Genomic DNA, 27,511 nt, shown 5'->3' on the forward strand with positions numbered 1-27,511 from the left:
TGTATGGCACGCAATGGTTGAGACGTACCTCTCCCAACATGCCTGTTTCCGTCTTTTTATATGCTGACAAACGCGGTCATGAAGCCGTTTAAAGAGTATTAGGTGCTCTAGGGAAAGGTGCTGCTTATGATGCTGTAGAGCTCACCGACACTCTTTAATAGGCTCTGCCAGGGGCACCCTAAAGAACAAGGGATTGTGTTTTCCTCTGCAGAAACAATCATTTTAGTGACCTGCTCAACTACTACATCGATGGTACCATGTGGGGGAGATTCAACGGTGACAGCATAGGTGAAAGCTTCCCAGTCTGCCTTGTTTAAAGCCCATCTTGGAGTATGTCCAGGAGAATGGTGGTGGGGGAGTGACAGGAAGACAGGAAAGTGGTCACTACCACAAAAGTCATCGTGGACTCTCCAGTGGATAGATGGGAGAAGTCCTGGGCTGCAGAGGGATATATCAATGGCCAAGTAAGTGTCATAAGCCACCCTGAAATGTGTGGGAACCCCAGTATTTAAGAGACAAAGGTCAAGTTGAGACAGTAAAGTTTCGACATCTCTACCCTGGTCAGTAAGCACAGTGCCACCCCAAAAGGGTTTATGGGCATTAAAGTCTCCCAAAAGTAGGAAAAGTTTAGGGAGTTGATGAATCAGTGCAGCCAATGCGTTCAGGGGTACTGTACCACCTGGAAGAAGATATACGCCGCAGACAGTTATTTCCTGCGTCGTCCTTATCCTGACAGCTACAGCCTCAAGAGCGGTTTGAAAGGGCACAGTTTCACTTCATACTGAGTTCAGGACATGGACACAAACTCCACCTGACACACTATTATAACCGCTATGGGCAGGGGTCCATATCGCTGAGAACCAGGTTTCCTGGCGTGCAATGCACAAAGAAGGTGTAAAGCTTAACAGTTACTGTAGCTCAGCCACATGGTGGGCAAAACCGCACCAATTCCACTGGAGGACGACATTATCGTGACGCTGGGAAGGCATGAAGCATGCAAGGAGGCAGGTTACGCCTCAGGGTCACCCGCTGCCACTGATTGAGTATTTGTATCCATTCCTATTGTGGATGAGGCATCAGTGAGATCCAGGTCCTAAGGGGACGCCGATATCTCCATCTCATCTGCAGGTGCACAATTGTTAGAGAGGGTCTTTTTCTTGGCAGACTTCTTTGTTTGCTTGCCTTCTCACTTCTCTTTAGGGGCTTGCTGGGATGACTTCTCCGAAGTAGCTTCAGGCATGGAGGAAGACCGTGAAGTTCTTCGTCCAGCAACTTTTGGTTCCTTTAGCCACTGGCTAGTGGCTGCTATGGCATTGGTGGAGACCTTGGAAGAGAGAGGAGCTGGAGGAAGCTGTTGCTTCTCTGGCTGAGGGGAGGGGACCAATGTACCCTGCGTTTGGGGGGGTAGGGGGCTTGCTCCTAAAGTAGGCACTTTGGGAGCAACGGAAGGAGATTTTCTCCCAACCACCAAGGGGGCAGATGTATTCTGGAGGCCGGGAGGGCCCTCTGCTCTTGGCACGAAGTATGGTACGACTGCTACTTGTGATGGCAAAGGTAATGTAGCTACAACATATGTGGACATCAACTGAATTGGGTGTAATTTTTCAAATTTACGTTTAGCCTCTTGGTAAGTAAACTGGTCCAGGGTCTTGTACTCCATGATCTTCCAATCCGTTTGGAGTACTGTAGAGTCTGGCGAGCAGGAGGAGTGCTGCTGTTCGCAGTTGATACAAGTAGGAGGCGGCACAGGAGTATCTGGATGCAGTGGACATCTGCAGTCTTGACATGTGGCATTGAAAGTGCAGTGGGAAGACATGTACCCAAATATCCAGCACTTAAGGCACTGCACTGGAGGAGGGATGTACGATTTAACGTCACAGCGGTAAACCAACACCTTGACCTTTTCGGCAATGAATCATCCTCAAACGCCAAGGTGAAGGCACCCATACCAACCCTATTGTCTTTGGGTCCCCTTTAAATGCGCCAGATGAAATGAAAACCCCGCCATTCCAGATTGGCGAGGAGCTAGTAGTCAGACTGTAAGAGGAGGTCGCAATGGAAAATAATCCCCTGGGCCATGTTGAGGCTTTTATGGGGAGTGAAGAAAACAGGAATATCACCCAGCCGGTCACAAGAGAGTAATGCCCGGGTTTGGGCTGGGGGTGCTGTTTGAATCAAGACTGCACCACTTCACATCTTGGACAGTGCTGTCACTTCCCCAAACTTATCCTTAAGATGTTCAACAAAAAATTGAGGCTTCAAATGTAGAAAGGAGTCCCCGTCAATTCTGCAACAGACTAAATACCAAGGTGAATATGGCTCTCTTCTTTCTGTAGCCCTATGTTCCTCCCATGGTGCAGCGAGGGAGGGAAACAATTTAGGGTCGTATCCGTCTTCATTGTACTCGATCTTGCCCTTCTTAGAAACAGCTGGCACCGTACGGTCTCCAGCAAGAGATGACTTAATCCGCTTCATTGTGGGTCATCCGCCCTCATGCCACGTCATCCGCCCTCATGCCACGTCATCCGCCCTCATGCCACTCATTCCGATCAGGGGCTCCCTACACGGGCACCACCCAGCCTCAGCAAAGGCCACCTGGCATTAAGGCCATTGCCGGGAGTCCTGATGCCCCAGGAAGACAGGCCTCTACTCCTTGGCATATGTAGGGAGTTTACAGCTCAGGCATCAGCAGTGCGATCCCTGTGTTGTCCAAGGGCAAGCACCAAATGAGTACATGACGCCCCCACCGCAACGGACTGGCTACCATGCTCGATATTGGATGCAGAGAAATCAAATACTGTCATGGGAGCAATAGATGACAGGAGACAATGGAAGAAGATGACATACCCCGGAAAGTGTCCTCACCCAAATAGTTGAATTGCAGGTGGAGATGTAATACCATGACGAGAGGTTCAGGAGATCAAATCTAAGGGCATTATGGAGAAGTTGTCTACCCCCATATAGCCCGCACCTCTGTAAAATTTGGATAGTGGCAGGTCAAATCATAAAATGGGACCTGAACTTATAGGGCTGAAAAGTGAGAGACTCTTTTTAGTCACCTCTCACAACAAGCATGGATACCTCGGGCCTATTCTAACCCACACACCCACAGGGAGGGGGGGGGGGGGGGGGGGGGATGCTTCTCCTCTGGCTTTGACACTGTCTTCACTCTGGGTTCACCGCCACCAGGTGGAGTAGTCAGTGTCAGGCCGCCTCCATCTCCACAGCCCCTGTCACTGCACAGCCATCTTCTCTGCTGCCTCCACTGCTGAGTGCCTGCCCAGATGTGCATACGGATACAGCATCATCCATCACCAGTGTTCCCTTATGGCCTCTCACCTCTCATGGCCTGCCCGCACCTGCAGCATTTCAGACCAGATTTTCCTGTGACAGCGCAATAACTGCTCTAGCAGTCGTCAACTACCGATGAAGACATGGACCTCTCCGCAGTGGACACTTTTCCCCATGAGAGAAGAAGAGTTTTAACTCTACAGCATGGCAAGCACACGGAACAAAACAGCGAGTGATGCAAGTGCTCCACGGCCTACGGAGTTCACCTCTCAACAAAGTCAGACAAGCAACAAGCACTGTGCCATGTGCACAACAACCCAATATAAGGCCGGCGTGCTGGGCCCTCAGCCTCTTTTACGTTTATTAATTATTGTTTGCTCACCTACAAAACTATATATTTATGTGTTCTATAGTTTTGAGACTTTCTACTGCTATAGACTTCATTCAATGTTGTTGTGGATCTCTTCATGTGGAAGTAGAATAAAATTAGGAATGTTACATCTGATACTGTATCCGTACAACATTACAACAGTAGGTAAACCATATATGGGTGTCACATAACATCTGTGTACTGACTATAGGTTGAATAATCGTTCATTTATCAAAAAATGGCCCTTGTTTCCTTCCCTCTACATTGCAAATCTCCTTCCTCAAAGTAATGTATTACCAGTTTTAAACAAACCATTCCCAATCATAAGGAATAAATCAGAAGGAGACAACAGTATATCGACCTCTATATTTCATAATACAGATACAATAGAGTTGTTGGACTGCCAGCAAAGAGAACAACTTAAATTAATAATATGTTAACACACACAGTTGGTGCAGAACAATAAATAATTTGCTTACAAGTCACAGAACTGGAAATCAGTGAAGAGCAGCACTCAACCCAAACATTAGTTTGATCACAACAGTAGTTTCATAGGACTCTGCCTTCCTCTAGTCTATGAGAACAGTCACCCCCTCAAGGTTAAGGGATACTTAAATTTTGATGTTGAATATGAACTGTGGTACAACTTCAAAGTTTTATAGACACCACTGCCAATGGTAAAACTCTTATTAAATGTGTAGAAAAATTTCCAAGAGCACCAGAAGCCTAAAACCCAAACTTTTAGAATTATAACTTGATATACATGGTGTCCCATTTATCTTGACCACCCTAAATAACTCTTTGTCCATATGCAAATTACAAAAGTTCTTTAGCCGTCAGGGGGACATCAATCAGCAAGATTGCTTTCATTGTAGCTTTGTTTTTTTACAAAGATATGAACAGCGGTATAACTTTTTAAAAAGGCACCCTGTATTTTTTATTCGGTAATACATTTCCTCTCCTAAAGACCTATTCAAAAATGTATCACAGTGTAACCGTCCACTGAAACACAACGTTATTAACTACATAACACAACATTGACGTTGACGCACCCAGCGCTTAGTGCAGGTACTCGGGTAATGAAACAATTCCACATGCTGATATTGACAGAGCACAAATTTAGACATAAATAGAATGCACACCCATCATTCTGACAACCATTGTCAGCTGAACAGTTATCTGAGTAGAAAGTACACCAACGAAGAGAAAGTAGAAATGCTACTTAACTATGGGGAATGTAAGTTAGCAGAACAGTAATTCCAATACTGTTTTCTTCTGTACAGGTACATTTAGTACAGTAGTTTAGTCCTTTTAAATACTATTGTGTAGAGTAGGCGTACAGTAAAGGCTACCCTTCCTACAAACTGCATTGACATTACCTTTTGTTTATTATTGTTGTTGAAGGTACGCGAAATGCTACGCAGGCAGCGAAACTGTACAGAGAGCAACATCCTGACAAGAACCCACCTTCGCAACGGACGTTTTCTCGTCTTGTGATGATTCAGGAAACGGGAGGGGCCAATCCACGACAACGCAATTGTCGTCGCACTCGCACAGATGAAGCTATCTAAGTTACTGTTCATGCTTCCATTGCTATGAATGCAAATGTGAGCACACGACAGCTTGAACATGAGATTGGTATTCCTAAAACCAGTGTAAATCATATTCTTACATGTCACTGGTTCCATCCTTACCATGTACACCTACATCAAGAATTGTATGGGAATGATTTCCAGAGTCGTGTACAGTTCTGTCAGAGGGGCACAGCAGCAAATCCGCGCCAACCCGAACTTCTTCTCTAACGTTCTATTTACCGACGCATGTTCCTTCCCAAACAAAGGACAGGTAAATACAAGGAATATGCATTATTGGTCCAGTGACAACCCATGATGGCTTAGACAGATGGAACATCAGCATCAATGTAGAGTTAATGTCTAGTATGGGATGCTTGGTACTACAATTATTGGCCCTTATTTCATCAATGGTAATCTAAACAGCAGAGCGTATGCCAACTTCCTCAGGCAAATTCTTCCTCCTCTTCTGGATGACGTGCCACTAAGAACCAGAATGCTTATGTGGTATCAACACAATGGACGTTCAGCACATAATGCTTTGCGTGCAAGTCATATTCTGAACTGAAGGTATCCTGCCAGATGGATTGATCGAGAAGGAACAGTTATTTGGCCTGCTAGGTCTCCTGATTTAAATCCTCTGGGCTTTTTTCTTTGGGTGTGAATTAAAGATGCTGTCTATCACAATATTCCAACAACTCCAGAGGACATGCAGGAACATATAGTATTTGCTTGTAATTTTCTTCAACTGGCAAAATATCAACTAGTGCATCAGTGTCCAGCGCACCTTTGAATGTTCTTACTCCTGGGCAATGGTACAGGAGAGTGAAAGTCAATTTTGTGTTATGTTTTTACTTGATTTTCATTTGTTTTCTGACAGCTTCAGGAAGTGGAAGAGTTTGTGTTCCCAAGCTCAAAGTCAATGTTGTATTATGTAATTAATAATGTTGTGTTTCAGTGAATGGTACACTGTGATACGTTTTTGAATATGTCTTTCGGAGAGGAAATGAATTACCGGATAAAAAAACCAGTGTGCCATTTAAAAAACTTCATATCGCTGTTCATATCTCTAAAAGACAAAGCTACAATGAAGGCAATCTTGCTGATTGATGGCCCCCTTGACAGCTCAAGAACATTTGCTTGAAACATTTTGTAATTTGCATCTGGACAGCTATTTTGGGTGGTTAAGATAAATGGACACCCTGTATATTCAGATAATTACAAAGCTCTATTGAAATAAATGCAACAAGCACAAACATCCTGCAAAATTTGTGCAAGGTACACGGAGGGGGAGACGGGGGGTGGAGAGGGGGGAGAGACGCGACAGGGAGTGGGGAGAGACGCGACAGGGAGTGCGGAGAGACGCGACAGGGAGTGCGGAGAGACGCGACAGGGAGTGCGGAGAGACGCGACAGGGAGTGCGGAGAGACGCGACAGGGAGTGCGGAGAGACGCGACAGGGAGTGCGGAGAGACGCGACAGGGAGTGCGGAGAGACAGGGAGTGGGGAGAGACAGGGAGTGGGGAGAGACAGGGAGTGGGAGGGAGAGGGACGGGAGAGAGGGAGAGGGGGAGAGAGAATTGGGGGAGGGGCATCTACCTGAAGGGTGTTGGGGATGTGGGGTGGGAAGGCCGTCGTGTGAATGCCAGCAAATTTTTCTGAATTGTTATGTGTTTACGCAAGTTCCATTGTGTGTTTACATTTTGCTGCGTGCACTGCAGCAGTTATAAGCTAAGTACTGACAAACTTATTTGTGCTCTGTAATACAGCTATTAAATTTAATAGATTTCAGAGGTGTGCATGCCGTTTGTGGCGAAATAACGACTTAATAAACTTTTGTAATCATTAGCTCGCTGTGTTTTAGAGTGTTTTCAGTGTGTTAAAGTCTTTCGTAATTTTCGTGCTTTAGTTTTCAACTGACGTTTATTATTCTTTCTAGTGAAATATTTCAGTAAAATTTTCATATAGTGCTTTAACTTCGCTTAGTGTTACAGTGGTAGTTTTAATTTTTTGGTTGTAGCTTATAATTTTGTGAAGTTTTGCTGGTATTGGTATTGGCTGTGTTGTAGTATTAATACAAGTAGCTGCTTTCTTAGTTGGGAGAGAATTTCGAGACCATTATTGTTAGTTCTTAAATATTTCTACTGATGTAACTGAATTTTAGTAATGTAGACATAGAGGTTTTTTTCAGTAACTGTAAAATTTACCCGAGTGAAAAGTGTGGGCCCTGTCGTAGGTTTGTGAGTAGTGGATTACGGTGTGGGATTTGTTCAAAGTATTTACATTGGGGGGAATGCAGTGGGGAAGCCAGTGGTCATTTTAGGAAGATCCTCTCCTGGGAATGTAGAATCTGTAGTAGAAACAAGTTAATAGAGGAGCAGGAGTGTAAGATCTGTGCCCTTCAGGTGCTGTTACAATGCGCAAAGGAGGAACTAGATAGGTTGAGGAGGGTGAAGAGTGGTGGGGAATGGGAACTGGCAATTGGCAAGAAGGTAGCTACGAAGAGTAGGTACTCAGACAGTTTTACTTTGCATACATGCAATAGATACGACCAACTGTCAGAGTTGAGTGGAGAGGAGCCTCGTGTAGCCGTAGATGTAGGTAACTTGCAGCAGACCTCAGCAGCTAGAAGGCCTAGGTTAGTTGCAAAGTCTAGCAGAAAGAAGGTTCTGCTGCTAGGTAGTTCCCACGGTAGAGGTGTGGGCCAGCAGTTGCAGGAAGTGTTGGTGAGTGAGTACATCTACATCTACACTCCGCAAGCCACCCAACGGTATGTGGCGGAGGGCACTTTATGTGCCACTGTCATTACCTCCCTTTCCTGTTCCAGTCGCGTATGGTTCGCGGGAAGAACGACTGTCTGAAAGCCTCCACGTGTGCTCTAATCTCTGTAATTTCACACTCGTGATCTCCTCAGGAGGTATAAGTAGGGGAAAGCTATATATTCAATACCTCATCCAGAAACGCACTCACTCGAAACCTGGACAGCAAGCTACACCACGATGCAGAGCGCCTCTCTTGCAGAGTCTGCCACTTGAGTTTGTTAAACATCTCCATAACGCTATCACGGTTTCCAAATAACCCTGTGACGAAACGAGCCGCTCTTCTTTGGATCTTCTGTATCTCCTCCGCCAACCTGATCTGGTACAGATCCCACACTGATGAGCAGTACTCAAGTATGGGTCAAACGAGTGTTTTGTAAGCCACCTCCTTTGTTGATGGACTACATTTTCTAAGGACTCTCCCAATGAATCTCAACCTGGTACCCACCTTACCAACAATTAATTTTATATGATCATTCCACTTCAAATCGTTCCGCACGCATACTCCCAGATATTTTACAGAAGTAACTGCTACCAGTGTTTGTTCCGCTATCATATAATCATACAATAAAGGATCCTTCTTTCTATGTATTCGCAATACATTACATTTGTCTATGTTAAGGGTCAGTTGCCACTCCCTGCACCAAGTGCCTATCCACTGCAGGTCTTCCTGTATTTCACAAATTTTTCTAATGCTGCAACTTCTCTGTATGCTACAGCATCATCCGCAAAAAGCCGCATGGAACTTCCGACACTACCTGCTAGGTCATTTATATATATTGTGAAAAGCAATGGTCCCATAACACTCCCCTGTGGCAGGTCACCAGCATTGTGAAGCCTAGTGCAGGGTTGGCTCAGGTGACTGAAAGCATAGGAGAGTTATGTAAGAATTTTACGGAAGAGGATCAGGTAGTGATAGTGGGTGGAGCAGGGACAGTCTCGATAGGGACGGGGAATATGTCAGTGGTGACTTGGTTAAGATAGCTACTCAAACTTGTGGTACTAATGTGCATTTCGCGCAACTGTTTCAGCGTCACGATCGGCCTCACCTAAATGCGGCTGTTAGGCGCTTTAATGTGGGGCTGGGGAGGGCACTGATGGCGGAGGGCATGGATCACATCTCACTGGTGGCAGTTGAGTCTATCAGCAGATGGGGTTTCACTAGGCATGGCCTGCACCTCAATAGGTATGGGAAGGGGAAGCTGGCTAGGCTTCTAGGTGACAGTGTAGTGGGTGGTGGTGGTAGTGGTATCACTCATGGAAAAATTCCTATAGTAGTTGGTGTTAGTGCTGCATCTTTTTTAGACTGAAGTCAGCTGATAGGTATACCTGCTTAAAGGAAGTGCCTCCAACTAATGGCTCACCTCCAGAGGATGTAATGTTTCCAAGTAGAGAAGGAATTAACATATTTCATCAAAACATAAGAGGTATTAGAGATAAAGTTAGTGAACTGCTAATAGATGTTAACTCTGAAATTATTGGTATATCAGAGCACCACTTAAATAATTTGATAATTCAGAGGCTTCCTTTACCAGGCTACAGATTAGCTGACTGTTTCTCAAGGAGTTCCTTGCGGGGTGAGGGAGTGGCTCTGTATGTAAAAAACAGTATTTCGTTTGAGTCCATAGACTTATCACGACACTGCACTGAACAGATATTTGAAAGTTGTGCAGAATTAGTTGAATTTAGTGAAACTAAACTTCTAATTGCTGTTGTTTATAGGTCCCCTAACTCTGACTACAGAGTATTTTTGCTTAAGCTAGAGAGGGGTTCTTGATTCACTTTGTAGGAAGTACCAGAAAGTAGTTCTATGTGATGACTTCAATATTAATTTTGTACATGATGTGCAAGAAATAGGATAATGGTAGATATCCTAAATTCATATGATCTGATGCAAACTGTGTTTTTTCCAACTAGGGTGCAGGGGAACAGTAGCACAGTCATAGACAATATTTTTATTCATTCTTCATTACTAGACGGGCATTCTGTTAGTAAAAGGGTGAATGGCCTTTCAGACCATGATGCACAAATTTTAACACTAAAAGGTTTTTGTACTCTAAACAATGTCGTATTTTTTTTTACAAACTACGTAGTAAAGTTAATCCAACTGCAATATAGAGTTTTTCAAAACTTGTCAAGGAACAAGAGTGGCAAAATGTTTATAGTGCCGATAATATGGATGATAAATACAATGCTTTCCATACCACATTTCTCATGCTCTTTGAGAGTTGCTTTCCATTAGAACATTCTAAACGAGGTACTAGCAGCAATGGACAGCCCGGTTGGCTGACTAGTGGGATAAGGATATCATGTACAACAAAGCGGGAATTATATCAAAAGAAGTCACAATCGAGCTACAGTAGCCCATTACAAACAATATTGTAAGGTGCTCAAACATGTTATTAGCAAGGCAAAAAGTATGAGTTATGCAAATAGAATAGCTAATTCACTGGATAAAATTAAAGCCATATGGTCAGTTGTGAAGGAAGTGTCTGATCAGCAGCTCAAGGTTGACGGTATAAAGTCAGTTTGCAGTAATAATATTTCTGTTACTGATAAATCAGATATATGTACAGTATTTAACAACCATTTTCTGAGCATTACTGGTGAATTAAATAAAAATTTAGTGTCTACAGGAAATCATATAAATTTCTTAGCAAATGCCTTTCTGAGATTGACGTCTGAAATACTCCTCTGTGATACAGACAAGAGGGAGATTGAGACAATAATCAAATCCCTGAAGACTAAGGACTCTCATGGTTATGATGGAGTGTCTAGTAGAATAGTAAAGTACTGTGCTGTACTTGTTAGCCCTGTATTTAGCCATATCTGTAATTTTTCCTTTAGGAATGGTCTGTTTCCTGAGCGATTAAAGTACTCAGTAGTAAAGCCGCTTTATAAAAAGGGAGAAAGGGATAATGTAGATAATTTTAGACCGGTTTCTATGCCATCAGTGTTTGCAAAAGTTATCGAAAAGGCTGTGTAAGGTTAATTGATCATTTTATATCACACGATTTGCTATCAATGTACAGTTCGGCTTTAGAAGTCGTTTGACAACTGATAATGCTTTATTCTCTTTTCTCTGTGAGGTACTGGATGGGCAAAACAAAAAGTTGCGAACGCTTGGCGTATTTTTTTTATTTAACAAAGGTATTTGACTGTGTTGATCACACAATATTGCTCGAGAAGTTGGGCCATTACAGAATAAGGGGAGTAGCTCACAATTGGTTCACCTCTTACTTTAGCAACAGGCAGCAAATGTTGATAACAGCTGTGACGTGGGATCTGAGTGGGGTACTGTCAAGTGGGGGGTGCCCCAGGGATCAGTGTTGGGGCCGCTGCTGTTCCTTCTTTATATAAATGATATGCCCCCTAGTATTATGGGTAACTCTAAAATATTTCTGTTTGCTGATGACACTAGCTTGGTAGTAAAGGATGTTGTTTGCAACATTGACTCGGTTTCAAGCAGAGCAGTACTTGACCTCAGTTCATGGCTTTTAGAAATAAACTAAAGTTAAATCACAGTAAGACTCAGTTTTTACAGTTCCTAACACACAATTCAACAAAACCTGATGTTTTAGTCTCTCAGAACGGGCATATGATTAGTGAAACAAAACAGTTCAAATTCCTAGGTGTTCAGATAGATAGTAAGCTGTCGTGGAAAGCCCACGTTCAGGATCTTGTTCAAAGACTTAGTACTGCCATTTTCACTATTCGATCGGTATCGAAAGTGAGTAATATTTCGACATGTAAATTAGTCTACTTTGCTTATTTTCATTCACTTATGTCATATGGTGTTATGTTTTGGGGTAACTCTTCCCATTCTAGAAGGATATTTTTGGATCAGAAATGGGCGCTTCGGGCAATATGTGGTGCGAGTTCACGAACCTCTTGTCGACCTCTTTTCGCGAGTCTGGGTATTTTGACATTCGCCTCTCAATATGTATATTCCTTATTGTCGTTTCTTGTTACCAATATTAGTTTATTTCCAACAATAAGCAGCTTTCACTCAGTTAATACTCGGCAGAAATCAAACCTCCATTTGGATCAGACTTCCTTAACTCTTGTGCAAAAAGGTGTGCAGTATACTGCTGCATCCATTTTCAATAAGCTGCCACTCGAATTAAAAAAATCTTAGTAGTAATCCACGCGCATTCAAATCTAAACTGAAGAGTTTCCTCAAGGGTGACTCCTTTTAGTCTGTCGAGGAGTTCCTTGAAAAATTAAGACTATTCTCATTGTACTGCTGATAGCGTTTGCTTGCACTTATTGACTGAGTTTCTTTCAGGTTCATGAACATTTATTTGTATCTGTTATTACTTTTTGTGTTGTAAGTTCATGTACTGACACGTTCCATGACCTCGGAGATTTGCTCCTCAGTTTGGTTCTACGGAACTTGACATTTAAATAAATAAATATAAACTGTATATGAGTAGCGACGTTTCCTTACTCTGTTTTGTTGTTTCCACTGTCACACATTATATAATAAACAAAGATTCCAAGACTTACCAAGCGGGAAAGCGCCGGTAGATAGGCACAATAAATAAAACACACACACAGAATTTCTAGCTTTCGCAACAGACGGTTGCTTCTTCAGGAAAGAGGGAAGGAGAGGGAAAAATGAAAGGATGTGGGTTTTAAGGGAGAGGGTAAGGAGTCATTCCAATCCCGGGAGCGGAAAGACTTACCTTAGGGGGAAAAAAGGACAGGTGTACACTCGCACACACGCACATATCCATCCGCACATACACAGACACAAGCTTGTGTGTTTTATTTATTGTGCCTATCTACCGGCGCTTTCCCACTTGGTAAGTCTTGGAATCTTTGTTTATAATATATTTTTGGTTCTGGTTCATCCCTATGAAATCCCCAAACCACCTTCCCTACCCTCTGGCTCCTACCCTTGTAACCGCGCCTGGTGTAAAACCTGTCCTATGCACCCTCCCACCACCACCTACTCCAGTCCTGTAACCCGGAAGGTGTACACGATCAAAGGAAGAACCAAGTGTGAAAGCACCAACGTGATTTACCAACTGACCTGCCTACACTGTGACGCTTTCTGTGGGAATGACCAGCAACAAACTGTTCATTCGCATGAATGGACACAGGCAGGCAGTGCTTGTTGGTAATGAGTATCACCCTGTGGCTAACCATGCCTTGGTGCACGGCCAGCACATTTTGGCACAGTGTGACACCGTCCGGGTTATCTGGATACTTCCCACCAACACCCACCTATCCGAACTCCGGAGATGGGAACTCGCCCTTCAATATATCCTCTCTTCTAGATATCTGCCAGGCCTCAACCTCCGCTAATTTCAAGTTGCCGCCGCTCATATCTCACCTGTCTTTCAACAACTTCTTTGCTTCTGTACTTCCGCCTTTCCCTTTATGTCTGCTTGTGTCTGTGTATGTGCGGATGGATTGTGTGTGTGTGTGTGTGTGTGTGTGTGTGTGTGTGTGTGTGTGTGTGTGTGTGTGTGTGTGTGTGTGTGTGTGTGGGGCGCGCGCGCGAGAGTGTACACCTGTCCTTTTTTCCCCCTAAGGTAAGTCTTTCCACTCCAGGGATTGGAGTAACTCCTTACCCTCCTCCCTTAAAAGCCACATCCTTTCGTCTTTCCCTCTCCTTCCCTCTTTCCTGAAGAAGCAACCGTCGGTTGCGAAAGCTAGAAATTCTGTGTGTGTGTTTTATTTATTGTGCCTATCTACCGGCGCTTTCCCGCTTGGTAAGTCTTGGAATCTTTGTTTATAATATATTTTTGCCATGTGGAAGTTTCCTAGAAAGAAACTTCCACATGGGAAAAATATATTAAAAACAAAGATTCCAAGACTTACCAAGCGGGAAAGCGCCGGCAGACAGGCACATGAACAAAACACACAAACACACACACAGAATTACTAGCTGCGGTTGCGAAAGCTAGTAATTCTGTGTGTGTGTGTGTGTGTGTGTGTGTGTGTGTGTGTGTGTGTGTGTGTGTGTTTTGTTCATGTGCCTGTCTGCCGGCACTTTCCCGCTTGGTAAGTCTTGGAATCTTTGTGACAATTATTTAAAATTAATGCAATACTTACCTCTTTCCTGAGAAGTTTATGTCGACAAATCGACTCCTATCGCTTCCAAAGGCCATGCTCTGATCCTGCAAATCACATTCACCACCCTGGTCGCAGATGGGGCAGTCCAGAGGGTGATTCACCAGCAGGAATTCCATGACACCCTCTCGAGCCTTGCGGGTCATTTCAGAATTTGTCTTGATTCTCCAGCCTTTCATCACTGGCATAGCACAGGCCGCCACTGGCTGATAATATTGAACACAATAATATATCATATCCTCTAAAATTCTGTATATACAATTACAAAGTGGTATCTATAAAGGAACCAGTAAGTGTGCATCAGTACATGAGCATTACTAAAATAAAAAGAACAAGTCAACTACCCCCTTCATACTTTTGATTTTGCTCCACTTTCTTGTTTAATAGTCTTCTTAGCATTGCAATTAGGTCTCCATTCATTCACACTTTTATTCAGGGTGTAGCTATACTGAATGTTACTTCCAATATTCCACCTTTCTTACCCATATTAGCATTTGTGCTTTTAGGGGAGCCTGAGCACTAATATTATTGTTGGTCTTGCACTGTGTGTGTGTGTGTGTGTGTGTGTGTGTGTGTGTGTGTGTGTGTGTGTGTGTGTGTAATAAACAGCTTAAGTTATGTACTGACAGCGTCTAGTCAGAGTAACAGTAACATAATACTTCCCTGGAGCACATCTCAGATGATGAGTATAAGTGGGGCACCTGAAGGGCCTACTTCGGCTTCCACTTTGAATCCCTGGCTCTCGCCCAGATCGTGCAGTTATTTAACCATCATCACTTGTGCAGGCAAACTTCTTGTTGCCTGCCTTTGTTCTGGGCAGACACTATTGTTATGAGCTGTCTCTTCTGCACAGGTCCTCCAGCTTTGTTATGCATGTGTTGGCCATCCTCTACAGGGTCTGACACAGTGTGTGATTAACGCAGCATTCCCATGTTGTTGGGTCAGTGGCCTTGAGGTGTTGCTGGTGCTGTACCACCACTTCCTCCCCACTGTCTGCCAGTGGCCACGAACCTTATGCTGATCACAGCATCTTCTTCGCCTGGGGGTGTACCACTTGTGCCCTTTGGGCAATTGCTCTCTGGGGCATTGATCTGATGACAGATGTCATCTTCAGTAATAAATGAATGGTTTTCCAACAGTGTTTCCCTGACACCTAGCAGGCACCCATTCACCACGTCACTACTACCCTCACCTTGAGTGGCGGTTTACTGGCATCCTGCCCTCAATATACCCAGTCCCAACACCCGTTGTAGCCGCTGACCATCTCTGTCGCTATAATACTCACAGAATTTTCCTCACGAATCAGGCCATACTATCCCTGATCAAAGATAGTTTGATTTCATTAACTTATTCTAGTCAGTTAACTGCTTTTGAAATTGGAGTGAAGTTTTATTCTTCCACACCATTGTCATGATATTATTAAACTATCCAGCATCCTCACATATTTCACTAACCCTGACAGTTCATTTACCACACTCAAAAATATAAAAGCAATCTTTTCATCCCACACTACATTCACAAATGTAAAAGCGAGAGACACACACCAATATTTGTGTTCATTATTCACCATAAACATACTCATCTTTACCGAGTATTAAATTCCTAACAATATTCGTTTAACCTGCAAGTAACACGTTAATGTGGCTACTTAAGAGTTTTGTCACTCCTGCACGTTCAACGACACATTTGATATTAAGGCAAAGGCAAAATAGTTTCTTCTTCACAAATAAATCTGAAATGATTATGCCTTTAACTTACAACTTTACAACTTAATAAACTTAAAAGATTGTCTAAAAAAAATAAAAAGGTGTGTGTTCCCTCTTCAATGTTTAAAATATTAGTAACCATATATGACCAAAAACTTTGGTGCTTCTGATCTCCTAAGTGTCTACTTATTTCACTGTGATCATTAGACCTGTTGACATTATGACTTAAGTGCTACAATCTGCACTGAGGTGCCAACCCCTATGTTTATTTACCCTCATAATTACAGACTTACATCACTGGCTCCACTCTAATGTGGTATTATGGACCACGTGTTATGTTCAATCATTAAATTTTTTTTGAGAATGAAAAATCTCTGTAACAATCAGCATGGATTACACAAACAGTCTTGACACACAATTTGCTCTGTTCATCAGTGAGACCCAAAATGCTGTTCTCACATTAATGCTGTGTTTCTTGACTTTTGGGAGGTATTCCAATATATAAGGGGTGTTCAAAAAGAAACAAGCTGGAAGCATAATTACAGAAAGCAGTAACTGTACGTTAGAAGCATTGACCCTGGTTGTTCAGACACTTGTCCCACTGACAAAAGGCGACAAATAACTGTCTCATAAAATTCCCAGGGCTGCGAAGTTAAGCAGTTCCGCACCTACAATTGGACGTCGCCATTCAAGGTGAATTACTTGCCCCTATGCTGACATTCTTCTTTGACTGAGATGACCCCCTTCTGATTCACTTCCTGCAGCATGGGACAACAGCAAATGCCCAGCATTACTCGCAAACCTTGACCACCCTTCGCCAAGCGATCAACTCAAAATGACCAGGTAATCTCATCCATGGGGTCATTCTGCTCCATGACAATGCAAAGCCTCATATGGCCAACACAGTCGCATCAGTCCTCCAGAAATTTAAATGGGAGGTTCTCGTCCACCCTCCATAAAGTCCAGACCTCTCTCCCTGTGAATATGCAATGTTTGGTCCCCTTAAAAAGGCTCCGAGGGGCAGACAATGTCCAGCTGTACGTGAGGAACTGGTTAATATCCCAGCTCTGGGAATTTTATGAGACAGCCATTCACCACATTGTGTAACAGTGGGACAAGTGTTTCAACAGCCAGGGTGAACACTACTAACACACAGCTACTAGTTTCTATAATTACGCCTCCGCCTCGTTTCTTTTCGAACGCCTCTTATAGTTCCATATTGTCATTTAATAAACAAAACATACACTTACTGCAATTCAGAACAGATTTTGAATTACATTCAGGACATTCTTGCAAATAGAATGCCAAAAAGACATACCTAACAGGCTGAAATTGAAAGAAGTAGAGGTAATTTCAGGATTCCCACAAAGCAGTATTACAGGATCATTACTGCTTACAAACATCAGCAATTCCAAGAGGACGTTTATTCATTTTCATACTAATCTATTCAGACCTTATTATATCTCTTCCCTTGTAACAATGTCTTAAGCCATTTTTATCTCTATGAACACAACTACAATGCCTTATCAAATTACCCAATTCCTTTCTACTACCTGCCTAGCTACAAATTTGACATCTATAGTTGACCTTCCAGGTCAAAATCCTTGTTATTGTTCTCATAATTAACGATCCGTCTTGTTTCTAGTTTTCTGTAAGATTATCTTTTCATAAATCTTCATGAATGGCACAATAATGCAGTTCCTCTGTAGTTCTCAAAGATTGCCTTCTTACTCTTCTGAAAGATAAGTAAAATATTTAGGTTTGTCCAATCATCAGGAATCTCTCCATATGTCCATACTATCCTCATTATTCTATGCACCCACTGACTTCCAAAATGTCCTATGAATTTGAACATTCCCACTGCGATGTCATCTGCTCCAAGAGCTTTGTCATTTTTCATTTGTAACACAGCTACCTCCACATCCAACATCTGCATCTTCCCTTTCTATTTCTTCCATAATAATGTTATTTCTTTCATCTCCCTCTACTTCATTCAATTTATTTGTTCCATTCTGTCCTTCACACATATTTCGAAAGTATTTTTTCCATATTTTCAAACATACTTCTTCCAGAAATACTTTCTTTCTGCTTCCTTCTGTTGTCTAATAAGTAGTATATCATCATCTTGCCATCCTTAAAATTCTCTTCTTCTTTTGTGAATTTTTCCCAAAATATCCTCTCAGTCAATGCTATCAAAACTGCAGCTTAGAGACTGGGGTCACACAACTGTTCCAATCATCATCATCATCATCATCATCATCATCTGCCAGATGGTGCATTATCTGAAGACGGCTTACTACTAGATATTTTTAATAAAGGACTGTGCGAATGACATTGTCTTTTACTAATTTTACTTAACTGACAGATTACTGCTTGCCAGTAATGTTATCTAAAATTAAGAAAAGCTTCTGTCCACAAAGCAGCGTGTGGCTTTAGAAAGCATCACTCATGTGAAATTCTGCTTGCCCTTCGCTCACGCAATTTCTGCTGAACTATGGACAAAGGGCAACAACCAGAGTCCATATTCCTAGATTTCCAAAAAGCACTTAACACAATGCCACTCTGCAATCTTAACGGAGGTATGAGCATACGGAATAGGTTTCCAGGTATGAGAATGACTCAAAGATTTCTTAACAGTACACAGTATGTTGTCCTTGACAGTGAGTGCTCATTGGAGACAACAGTATCATCAAAGTGAAGATCTGGTCAACTGCAGAATGGCACACGAAATCCTCATTATGCAGTGGTTAGTAGATTGCAAGCCTCTAGTCACCATACTAGCCAGTCATAAATCATACGTTCCATCACCTTGCAGACACATCTGGTGAGAGAAACAGGGCGGCAGCGAGAAAGAAGCTGTTTGTCCTTACTGGGTTTGGGTACGGGTACAACAGAGGCTTCACACCAGCATCTGGGAAATGTGCCATCTGACTAAATACGATTGTACATATGAAGGAGAAAATGCTTGCCTGCAAGAGAAAGGTGCTGCAACATTTGAACACGAACATCGTCTGGCCCTGAATCGGAAGATCAGGATGAGGTGAGAGCATGGTCAAGCTCCCTCACAGTTAAGGCGGCATTGTAGCATTTACGATTCTGAGAGGAGGAGGACATCACCCGCACTTTCTCCGCTCATTTCTGAGGGAGGAGGGCAGGGTGATAGTAGGTGGAGGTCAAAATCTCCACAAAAAGTGGCCTTAGGTGATAGAGACAGCAATAGTGTCCACAATGAAATCATCTGCTACAGTCAGGCTGGAAATTGGGGAATTAACCTCAGTCCCAGAGAGCCGATGCAGATTGCCCCACACAATGGAAGGGGAGTAGGACTGTTCAAACAACTAGTAAAGGAAATCCAGCTAGCTTTTTTGCTATCCCGAAGAATGGGAAGACACTGTGCATGCAATAGTTTATAATGAAAAAGTTCATCATCCTACAATGGTAGTTAAAAATGCAGAGAGCACATCTCTGCACATTAATTGCAACGCAGCATGCTTCAGTCCACAAGGGGATTGTGACAAGGTGCAGTAAAGATGAGACGTGAGGTATGGAACATTCTGCGTCAGTAAGAATAATGTTTCTAAGATACTCCACCTGGTCATCACAACTGGGGAACTGTTGCTCATCAAAAGTTACCAGGGAGGTGGAAAGCCTCCATTTGCTTTAGAAAGCTGCCAATAGGATTTACATGCCGATGGGGTAGGTGTCAGCAAACAAATATCACAGGGAAATGGTCGCCCAAGTACATGTCAGAGAGAATAGACCACACAAGACAACTGGCAAGCTGGGCAGTGCAGAACAAGAAGTGCAAATGGGAACAGGTGTGCATGGAGTTTGAAAGGAACATGGATGTTCCAGTGTTAAGACAGATGAGGTTGAGTTGATTCAGAAGGTCAGCCAAGAGGGAACCTCTCAGAAATGTTCTCAACGAGCTCTAAAGGAGACAACTGGTATTAAAGTTGTCGAGGAGCAAAAAAGGGGTGAGGGAACTGACCGATAAGCTGGAGTAAATCTGTTCTGGTGACATCGAATGACAAAGGGATGTAGATGTCACAAAGACAAAAGGTGAAAGGAGGAAGGAAAATACAGACTGCAACAGCTTGCAGCTGGGTTTTCAATGAGATGGTTTGCCTACAGATGTCATCCCAAATGAGCAGCATGTCTCGCCCATGAGATGGAGTGTTGTTCTCAGACAGAAGATCAAAGTGGACTGGAGGGAAACGAGGTCAAAGCAAGCATTAGGATACAATTTCGTTTCTTGAAGGCAGAAAACAACTGGATGCTGCAATTCCAAGAGCAGCCGCAATCCCCCCTTTTTGGATCTAATGCCACTAATTTTCCATTGGAGAAGTGTCATATCAGGGAATGGGGAGGAGGGAACATACAAAGGGCAGTCTCCTCAGTGGATGCTAAGTGTCAGCCTTCGAAGAATAACTACTACAGGGTGCAGAGGCTGGAGTATCTTGTCCCACAAAATCTATAGATGTGTCGGCATTCACCCTGGCTTGGCCTATAGATTCTAGGGCAAAGAAACATTATGTGATGCACACCAACGAAATGTAGGTCAACCATTTGACAGGATCATACAGCAACATTACTGAAGAGGATCTTCAAGCAGAGAAGGAGAAGATCATCTGCTTTTGTTTGACTTTTTAAAGCCTTTACAGTTGTTAAATGAAGACTCAGATATTTGTTGGCTGGAGGGACATAAAACACCTTCGCAAGAGTGTTCCTTTTGTCCTTACCGGCCTGCTGGTTTGTAGCAAGTGATTTCACAACTGGGGGCAACGATTTGATGGCTTGTTGGGCAGCTGGAGAAGGAAACTGGGGTGCTACCACGATACTGGGCGATTTAATAACTGCATTACTGGACTGGAAGTCGCAAGCCCATGTGGCCCTGGCAAGGCACAGCAAGATATGGTACTAAATGTGCCAGATAGAAAATGCAGGGTTTTTGACTAGCCAAAAACTTGCCAGTAGTAGAGTAGGGTACTTTTCCTTAACCAAGATTCGCTTCAGCATGGTCGCCATTACAACTGATAAAGTAGGGAGAAGGAGATGGGCAATCAATCATCTTCATGAGCATCTCTGCCACAAGTAACATTCGGTTGTTTTTTGACAGGATACACGAGAGTGGTTATAACATTGACACTGGTAGCAACACATCAGGCTTGGAATGTATTGTCAGATCTTGATGACTTCATAGCCTCCCTTAATCTTTGATGAAAGCGTTATTCGACCAAATGTGAGAAAAAGAGAGCAATTAGGCACTAAGTTTGCAGCAAATGGAGTTTTGTAATTGCCTTATGGGCCAAATACATGCATATTTGATAAACAATGTGCACGGTCCACAGCATGCACAGCTAGCCCTTACCACTCAACCACAAGTTTATGTCAATGCCAGTAGGTGATAGCACACTGCAGCAGCCTTTTCCCCCCATTCACTTGGCATAAATCCCACTAGTCAGCAGCACATTCCTCAGATTTACCAGTTCACTCTATATAGTAACATTAGATCGGACAACAGCATATCAAGTTTTGGATTTTATCATACAGTAATCCATTAGAGCTGCTGAGAAACACAAAGCATATCATCAACTGTGAGACTGTAGCATTTATTCAAGCTTGTGACATCTGTTGATCTTATGGTGAGTCAGGTTTATCTCCACTGTAGGTCCACATTGTACATACATATGAACATTCACAAAAAGCTGTCTCACTGATTTCTCTGATATTCACTTAAATGCGTGGTATAAGACGGTGTGGTTTTGGCCCTTATGGGTATCAGCACCTCATTTGTATTCTAGTCAAGTGACCTTGTTGGTAGATAGTATTACTTGAATGTAATCACTTCTGCAAATGGCAGTTAGTGTTTGGAGTTGGCTGTTTACTGTGCACCAGCTGGCTTTCCAGTGCAGTATCAACTTGAACTCTGTTGAGTCTGTTTTAAGCACTAGTAGAAAACAAAACCAGCAGCAAAATTTAGCCACAAAGAAACAGGGCCACCCAAACCAGATCTATTGTCTGAGAAAGTGACGAAGCCAAATAAGCGTGACTACAAGCCAACATTTAACAAAGAAGTGTATAATAAATATCATTTGTTGTATGAATGTCTAATTTTCAGCCTGGAAGTTAACTTGATAACTAATATTTGTATTAGGGATCTTTTACATTTGCCCGACAAAATAAAAAAAAGCATGAAAAGTCCCACATACACAAAAATGCGGAACAGAGAGTAGTAAAAGCTTGAACATTATTTCGTTCTTGCCATAAACTGTAGTTAATTATGTATAAAACTACAAAATTCCACAAAAACTTTTCTTGTTTTTCAGACAGATTATAGGTATTATTATTATTATTATTATTATTATTATTATTATTATTATTATTATTATTATTATTGACAGCAGTTGAAGTTGTATAAATATGCTGATACGCATAACTGCTATACAGCAGATTCTACTAATCTCACTCTCCCATGTTTCTCTGAATTTAAAAATTTGTCGACACCTGGAATGTATACTTACAAGTTGCCACTGGAAACATGCAAACCCAACTTGTCAACTCGTGGCTGGGAATTATGCATTACTCTGTCACCTGTTGCATATCAAAAGCTTGGGATGGTCTTCAGAGTCCACAGGGAGGAATAAGAAACAAAATGAGACCTCAAACACCAAAGTAAAGAAAGGAGAGGAGATGAAGACTAAATAAAGAAGGAAAAATCAAATGAGTGACTGCTCCAATAATGGGCGACCACAACTTTACAATCCAAGACATGTTGCACAAGGAAGGGGATAGAGAATAGCAGAATAGATATCCAGCATGGAAATAGAAGAGATACTACACAGAGGGGTCCCGTGGTAGCCAAGCACAAACTTGCCAAAGAGTAGTGAATGGCTGTTAGCTTTAAATGTAGAAAAATATATGTTAATGCAGATGGGTACGAAAAACAAATCCATAATGTTTGAATACAGCATTAGTAGTGTGCTGCTTGACACAGTCACATCAATTAAATACCAAGGCATAACATTGCAATGTGTTATGAAATATTACAAGTATGTAAGAATTGTAGTTAGTAAGGTGAATGTTTGACTACTTACTTTATTGGAAGAATCCTGTGGACATTGTGACTCACTGGTAAAGGAGACTGCATATAGGACACTAGTACAACCCATTCTTGGGTACAGCTTGAGAGTTTCGGATCCACACCGAGTCAGATTAATGGAAGAGATCAAAGAAATTCAGAGGCAGGCTACTATATTTGTTACTTGTAGATTCAAAAAACACCCAAGTATTACAGAGATGCTTCAAGAACTCAAGTGGTAATCCCTGGAGTGAAGGTGACATTCTGTTTGAGGAACACTGTTGAGAAAATTTAGAGCACCAGCATTAGAAGCTGACTGTAGCACGACTCTACTGCTGCCGACATACATTTAATGTAAGTACCACAAAGATTCATTTTTCACTCGCTGTGTTTGCGAGTGGAACAGGAAACAAAATTACACGTAGTGTTTCAGAGTACCCTCTGCCATACAGCATATGATTGCTTGTGGAGTTGGTATGTAGTTGTATATGTAGACACAAACTATTTCTGCTGCTGCATGACAACTACTGAGAAATGCATTATCTTCAGAAATATACTTAAAGTTTCTCATCTGAGGCCATCCTTCACCACAAATGTGATATACTATTTATCCTTAAAAACACAAAGCAAAGCTGTAATCAGCTGGTTTAACCACTACAATGCTTTACTATGTATGCTCTTACTGGAGGTATGCTTTTGCCTTCCTCTCACCTATAAACTGACTTACTTAATCATTTATAGGAAGACCTATGGTTTAAAACGGATCTCAATCACTGTCAATGTGGTACTTTTCATATTAACAAACACCAGAAGGCAGTCGGGGGGAAAAGGAGAGTTGATATAGTGCCAAATATAAGGGTCCTTTCACAAACAGCATTTCTTACTTTTCTTATGGGCACAATACCAATTACAAATCATTACTGATGCTTGTAAATAACTGTATTATTACTGATAAAGTTGTAGAATGCAGTATTTAAAAAAGTACACGGATCAACAGCATTCACAAGGAAAAAATGAGATTATCAATAATTAGAAGAACAAACTGCATGCCCATACCTTTGGGGATTTCTCCACTTCTACCAAGCACATTCTGCAGTTTCCCGCAACGGACAATCGCTCATGGTAGCAAAACCTTGGTATTTCTACACCAACCATAGCTGCTGCCTGTTATTAAGAACATAATGCAATTATGCACATTATTTGATATTTCCAAATTAACATATCTACATATTATGCATAAAATATAGCTCAGCAGATTTTGCAGGTGTGTTGGGAGTGCAAGCATGCGAACATCGCATAGCATACGGGACGGGCTGCTGTGCGGGAGAGAGGGGCACATGTTCTGCCACCTCCTCCATTCCATGATGGTGTCAACATTTTTTCCTAGCTACAGTTGGCAGCAATCCTTATAGGCCAAAGCCATTCAACTTAGAACAATCCTCTGCTCCCACAAAAAAAGCCTAGTTGCACTTTGCCTATAGTACTCCAAAGCCTGGAGTAATTAATGTGTTGCAGCAGGACTAAGTACTTTTCCACTGTACAGAATAAATTCATAAAAATGAAACTTAATGCATATGTAAAAAGCTATGGGGTGCTTTGTGAAGTTTATAGCAGGTTTAGATCGTACAGAAAAAGCAGAATAACAGTCAGAATTATCAATCTCCATTTTCAAAATGTTTTCCACAGTAGCATCTCTATCACAAATACACTGCAACTGCAAGATATCACTTTACATAAAGTATTGCACATAGTTTCAAGACACATGTGCAGTAGCAATTTTTAGATTACCATATTCTTTGTTTTCAAATCAAATACCGGTGGAAGATATAACGTACCAACGACCACTACTTTTGCTCCCAGAAACATGTTTCTAGATTATTTATTTTGAATCTGAGACTATATTCTTATTTCCATACTACAACTATTATGTCACCCATGTTATTAGCAATATGTCATTTAGTTATTGTGACTGGTTCATGTGGTATATTACACCTATATAGTCCTAGATGGCGGTGACAAGCGTGTATGATAATTCCTGTTTTGCTCTGCACTTTATTGGTGGCACCGGTAACAAACTCATCTGTAGCAGTGACAAAAAATTAGTAGTGCCAGGCTAACTACGGTCGCAGGTTCGAATCCTGCCTCGGGCATGGATGTGTGTGATGTCCTTACGTTAGTTAGGTTTAAGTAGTTCTAAGTTCTAGGGGACTGATGACCTCAGAGGTTAAGTCCCATGGTGCTCCGAGCCATTTGAACCATTTTTTGCCAGACTAACATGCAGTGTAGCAGTGCGGCTAAGGTTACATTGGATACCATCTGGCACTACTAAATCTTTTTTTAAAGTTTTTTATTGCCACTGCTACAGATTAGTTTGCTACCGGTGCCACCAATATATTATTTTCAGTTTTGAACAATTTTCATGGTGTTAATAACAACAATGTCACCCAAAAGCCCCCAATCCCACAGAAGTCTCATTACTTTTTTGCTTTTCATTTTCCTAATGTTATTATGTTGTTAGTGATCTCATCCACCTGCCATGTCTTGAGATCTGTACCTCGACGATGAAAATATCAGACTGTCGGTCCATGGTGCAGTATCACGTTGCTGGCTAAAATCTAAAAATTTACAACACAAATGACAAACTTATAAGACACAAATCTTGAAATAAATAATCATCCATCCAAATTCAGCCAACTGAAGAAGGGAAGGAGATTAACATGGGAAAAAACGAATACTTTGACTTAGTAGCAAGTGCACACTGTGTTGCTTACGCATGAAAATAAAAAAGTTTTTAACTCAGTTCAGAGTTATAAGTCAAGACTCAAAACCAAATAACTGAACTGACTTTCTCACAGAACACAACCTAGCACACTTCACAGACTGACAAACTTCCCAAAACAATTTTTTCTCCGTTGTTATTCAGTATAACTATGACTGTGATTCATTATCCAGTAAACACACATTTTCCATGCATAGCCTACAGTTCACAAGTGTTCACAGTATGGGTAGTACCATAACAATGACAAGAGGGACTACTCACATTTGGTAGCCAGTATTTTTCTGGGCTGATACACAGCACTCAATACTGTTTAAACAAAGTAATGGATGCTGTTTAAACAAAGTAACTGGCTCACTCTTTTAAACAGCTGAATATTTCCACTTTCCATGAATCATCCCTACAATACATAGCTTTAACATGTAACATATGAACTGGTTCGCAGTAACAATATATACGGTGTAATGTATGGCTACATGCTGACCTCATATAGACATATCCATCATATTTATATTTTCATTTACTTTAATCTAGGTTTAACTTCAACATCTGGAAAGAGTCCATGTAAGAACCTCTTTTACAGAATAAAAAACGTTCAGAAAAAATATTTTATACACCATCTATCACCAACCATTATTTGGTGAAAATGTTATGTGTTTGTTCCTTTTTGTGTGGGAGTAAAATTAAGTTATGGTAGGAATGACAAACTTCCAAGAGTGTATAAAATATGTATTATGGCAAGTCTAGTAGTTTATGGGCAACTTCGAAAGGATTTGCGGGCATATGTTCTGAATGATTGGCGTACACTGCAACAAAATAAATACGCAGGCATAAACCAAGGGAGACAATTTCACGAGCAACTCTACTGCCATTCATTCAATGGCAGTGTTCACTGAACTTAACTGTCTCATCACTTAAAAACAGACTTTTGAAGTACGAGACTTGCTCTGAGGAAAGTTCTATAAGTAGTCAGATAAACGAAATGAACATACAGACCTGGAGGACAGTTGTTCCTGGATCCACAAGCACACGTTTATCATCTATAAAAACTTCCAATTTTTCTGGAGCTTTATTAGCAGTGCCTCTAATACAAGAGGCCGTCTGTGGCCTCTGCAGGGCAAGAACCCGTGAAACCGGCAATCGCAACATTTTCAGTTCGGCCTATGAAAATGAGACAAACGCATATCACAAAATGGATCAGATTCGTATGTTTCTAGAACAACATAAACGAGGGCTGCGTTTTATATTGAAGTAATATGAGGCAATGTTATGACACATAATGTTATCTACAAGCAAATGAGAATAACAAACACCATTAACAAATCTGTTTCGTACCCCGACAACCCAACCTACACCTTCCACAGCATAGGTTGCCGATACTGCAACAGAGGTCAGAAATCCACCAGATTCTGTCGCAGTGTTGGCCACAGTGCTACAAGGCGAATATCAAGTATCGACCAGCAAACTTAAAAATGAAACCAAAATTTGATTCCCGTGAGACACATTCCTTTCGCCCCTACAGCTGTATACTGAAAAAGTGTAACAAAATACTGGGAATCCATCTACACCCACCTAGTCTGTACAATCATTAGAACTGTACGGCCAGTCTCCGTGGTCACAGAACGAACATGTATTGGACAATACCGAATGATATGGTGTTCACTATAAGCCAGGCCTTTGTTTTATTTCTAATTATTTTGCCTCTGACTGCCCAGTTATTTAGCCAGCCGCATAATTTATTTAATGTGTTTAGAAAATATATATTCATTTGTTATGTTTATAGTGGAGTTTCGATACATTTCACTCTTGCTTAA

General features: G+C 41.8%; 1 protein-coding gene across 2 annotated transcripts in view; it reads right to left on the reverse strand.

Moving 5' to 3' along the window:
• LOC126336371 (NADH-ubiquinone oxidoreductase 75 kDa subunit, mitochondrial) overlaps positions 1 to 27,139 on the reverse strand; it is an 87,090-nt gene extending 59,951 nt beyond the window's left edge. Inside the window, exons 1-4 of one of the 2 annotated variants that reach the window (XM_049999977.1) lie at positions 27,033 to 27,139; positions 26,694 to 26,858; positions 23,978 to 24,085; positions 14,117 to 14,340 (exon numbers count right to left, since the gene is read on the reverse strand). In XM_049999977.1, coding sequence (XP_049855934.1) covers positions 14,117 to 14,340; positions 23,978 to 24,085; positions 26,694 to 26,846 — 485 coding nt within the window. In that variant the 5' untranslated portion in view covers positions 26,847 to 26,858; positions 27,033 to 27,139. Of the gene's footprint in view, positions 1 to 14,116; positions 14,341 to 23,977; positions 24,086 to 26,693; positions 26,859 to 27,010 lie in introns of both variants that reach the window. The other variant, XM_049999976.1, reaches the window with a different exon arrangement.
• Between the last annotated feature and the right edge of the window lie 372 nt (positions 27,140 to 27,511).

Source organism: Schistocerca gregaria, chromosome 2 (assembly GCF_023897955.1).
Source record: "Schistocerca gregaria isolate iqSchGreg1 chromosome 2, iqSchGreg1.2, whole genome shotgun sequence".
Classification (NCBI taxonomy): Eukaryota; Metazoa; Arthropoda; class Insecta; order Orthoptera; family Acrididae; genus Schistocerca; species Schistocerca gregaria.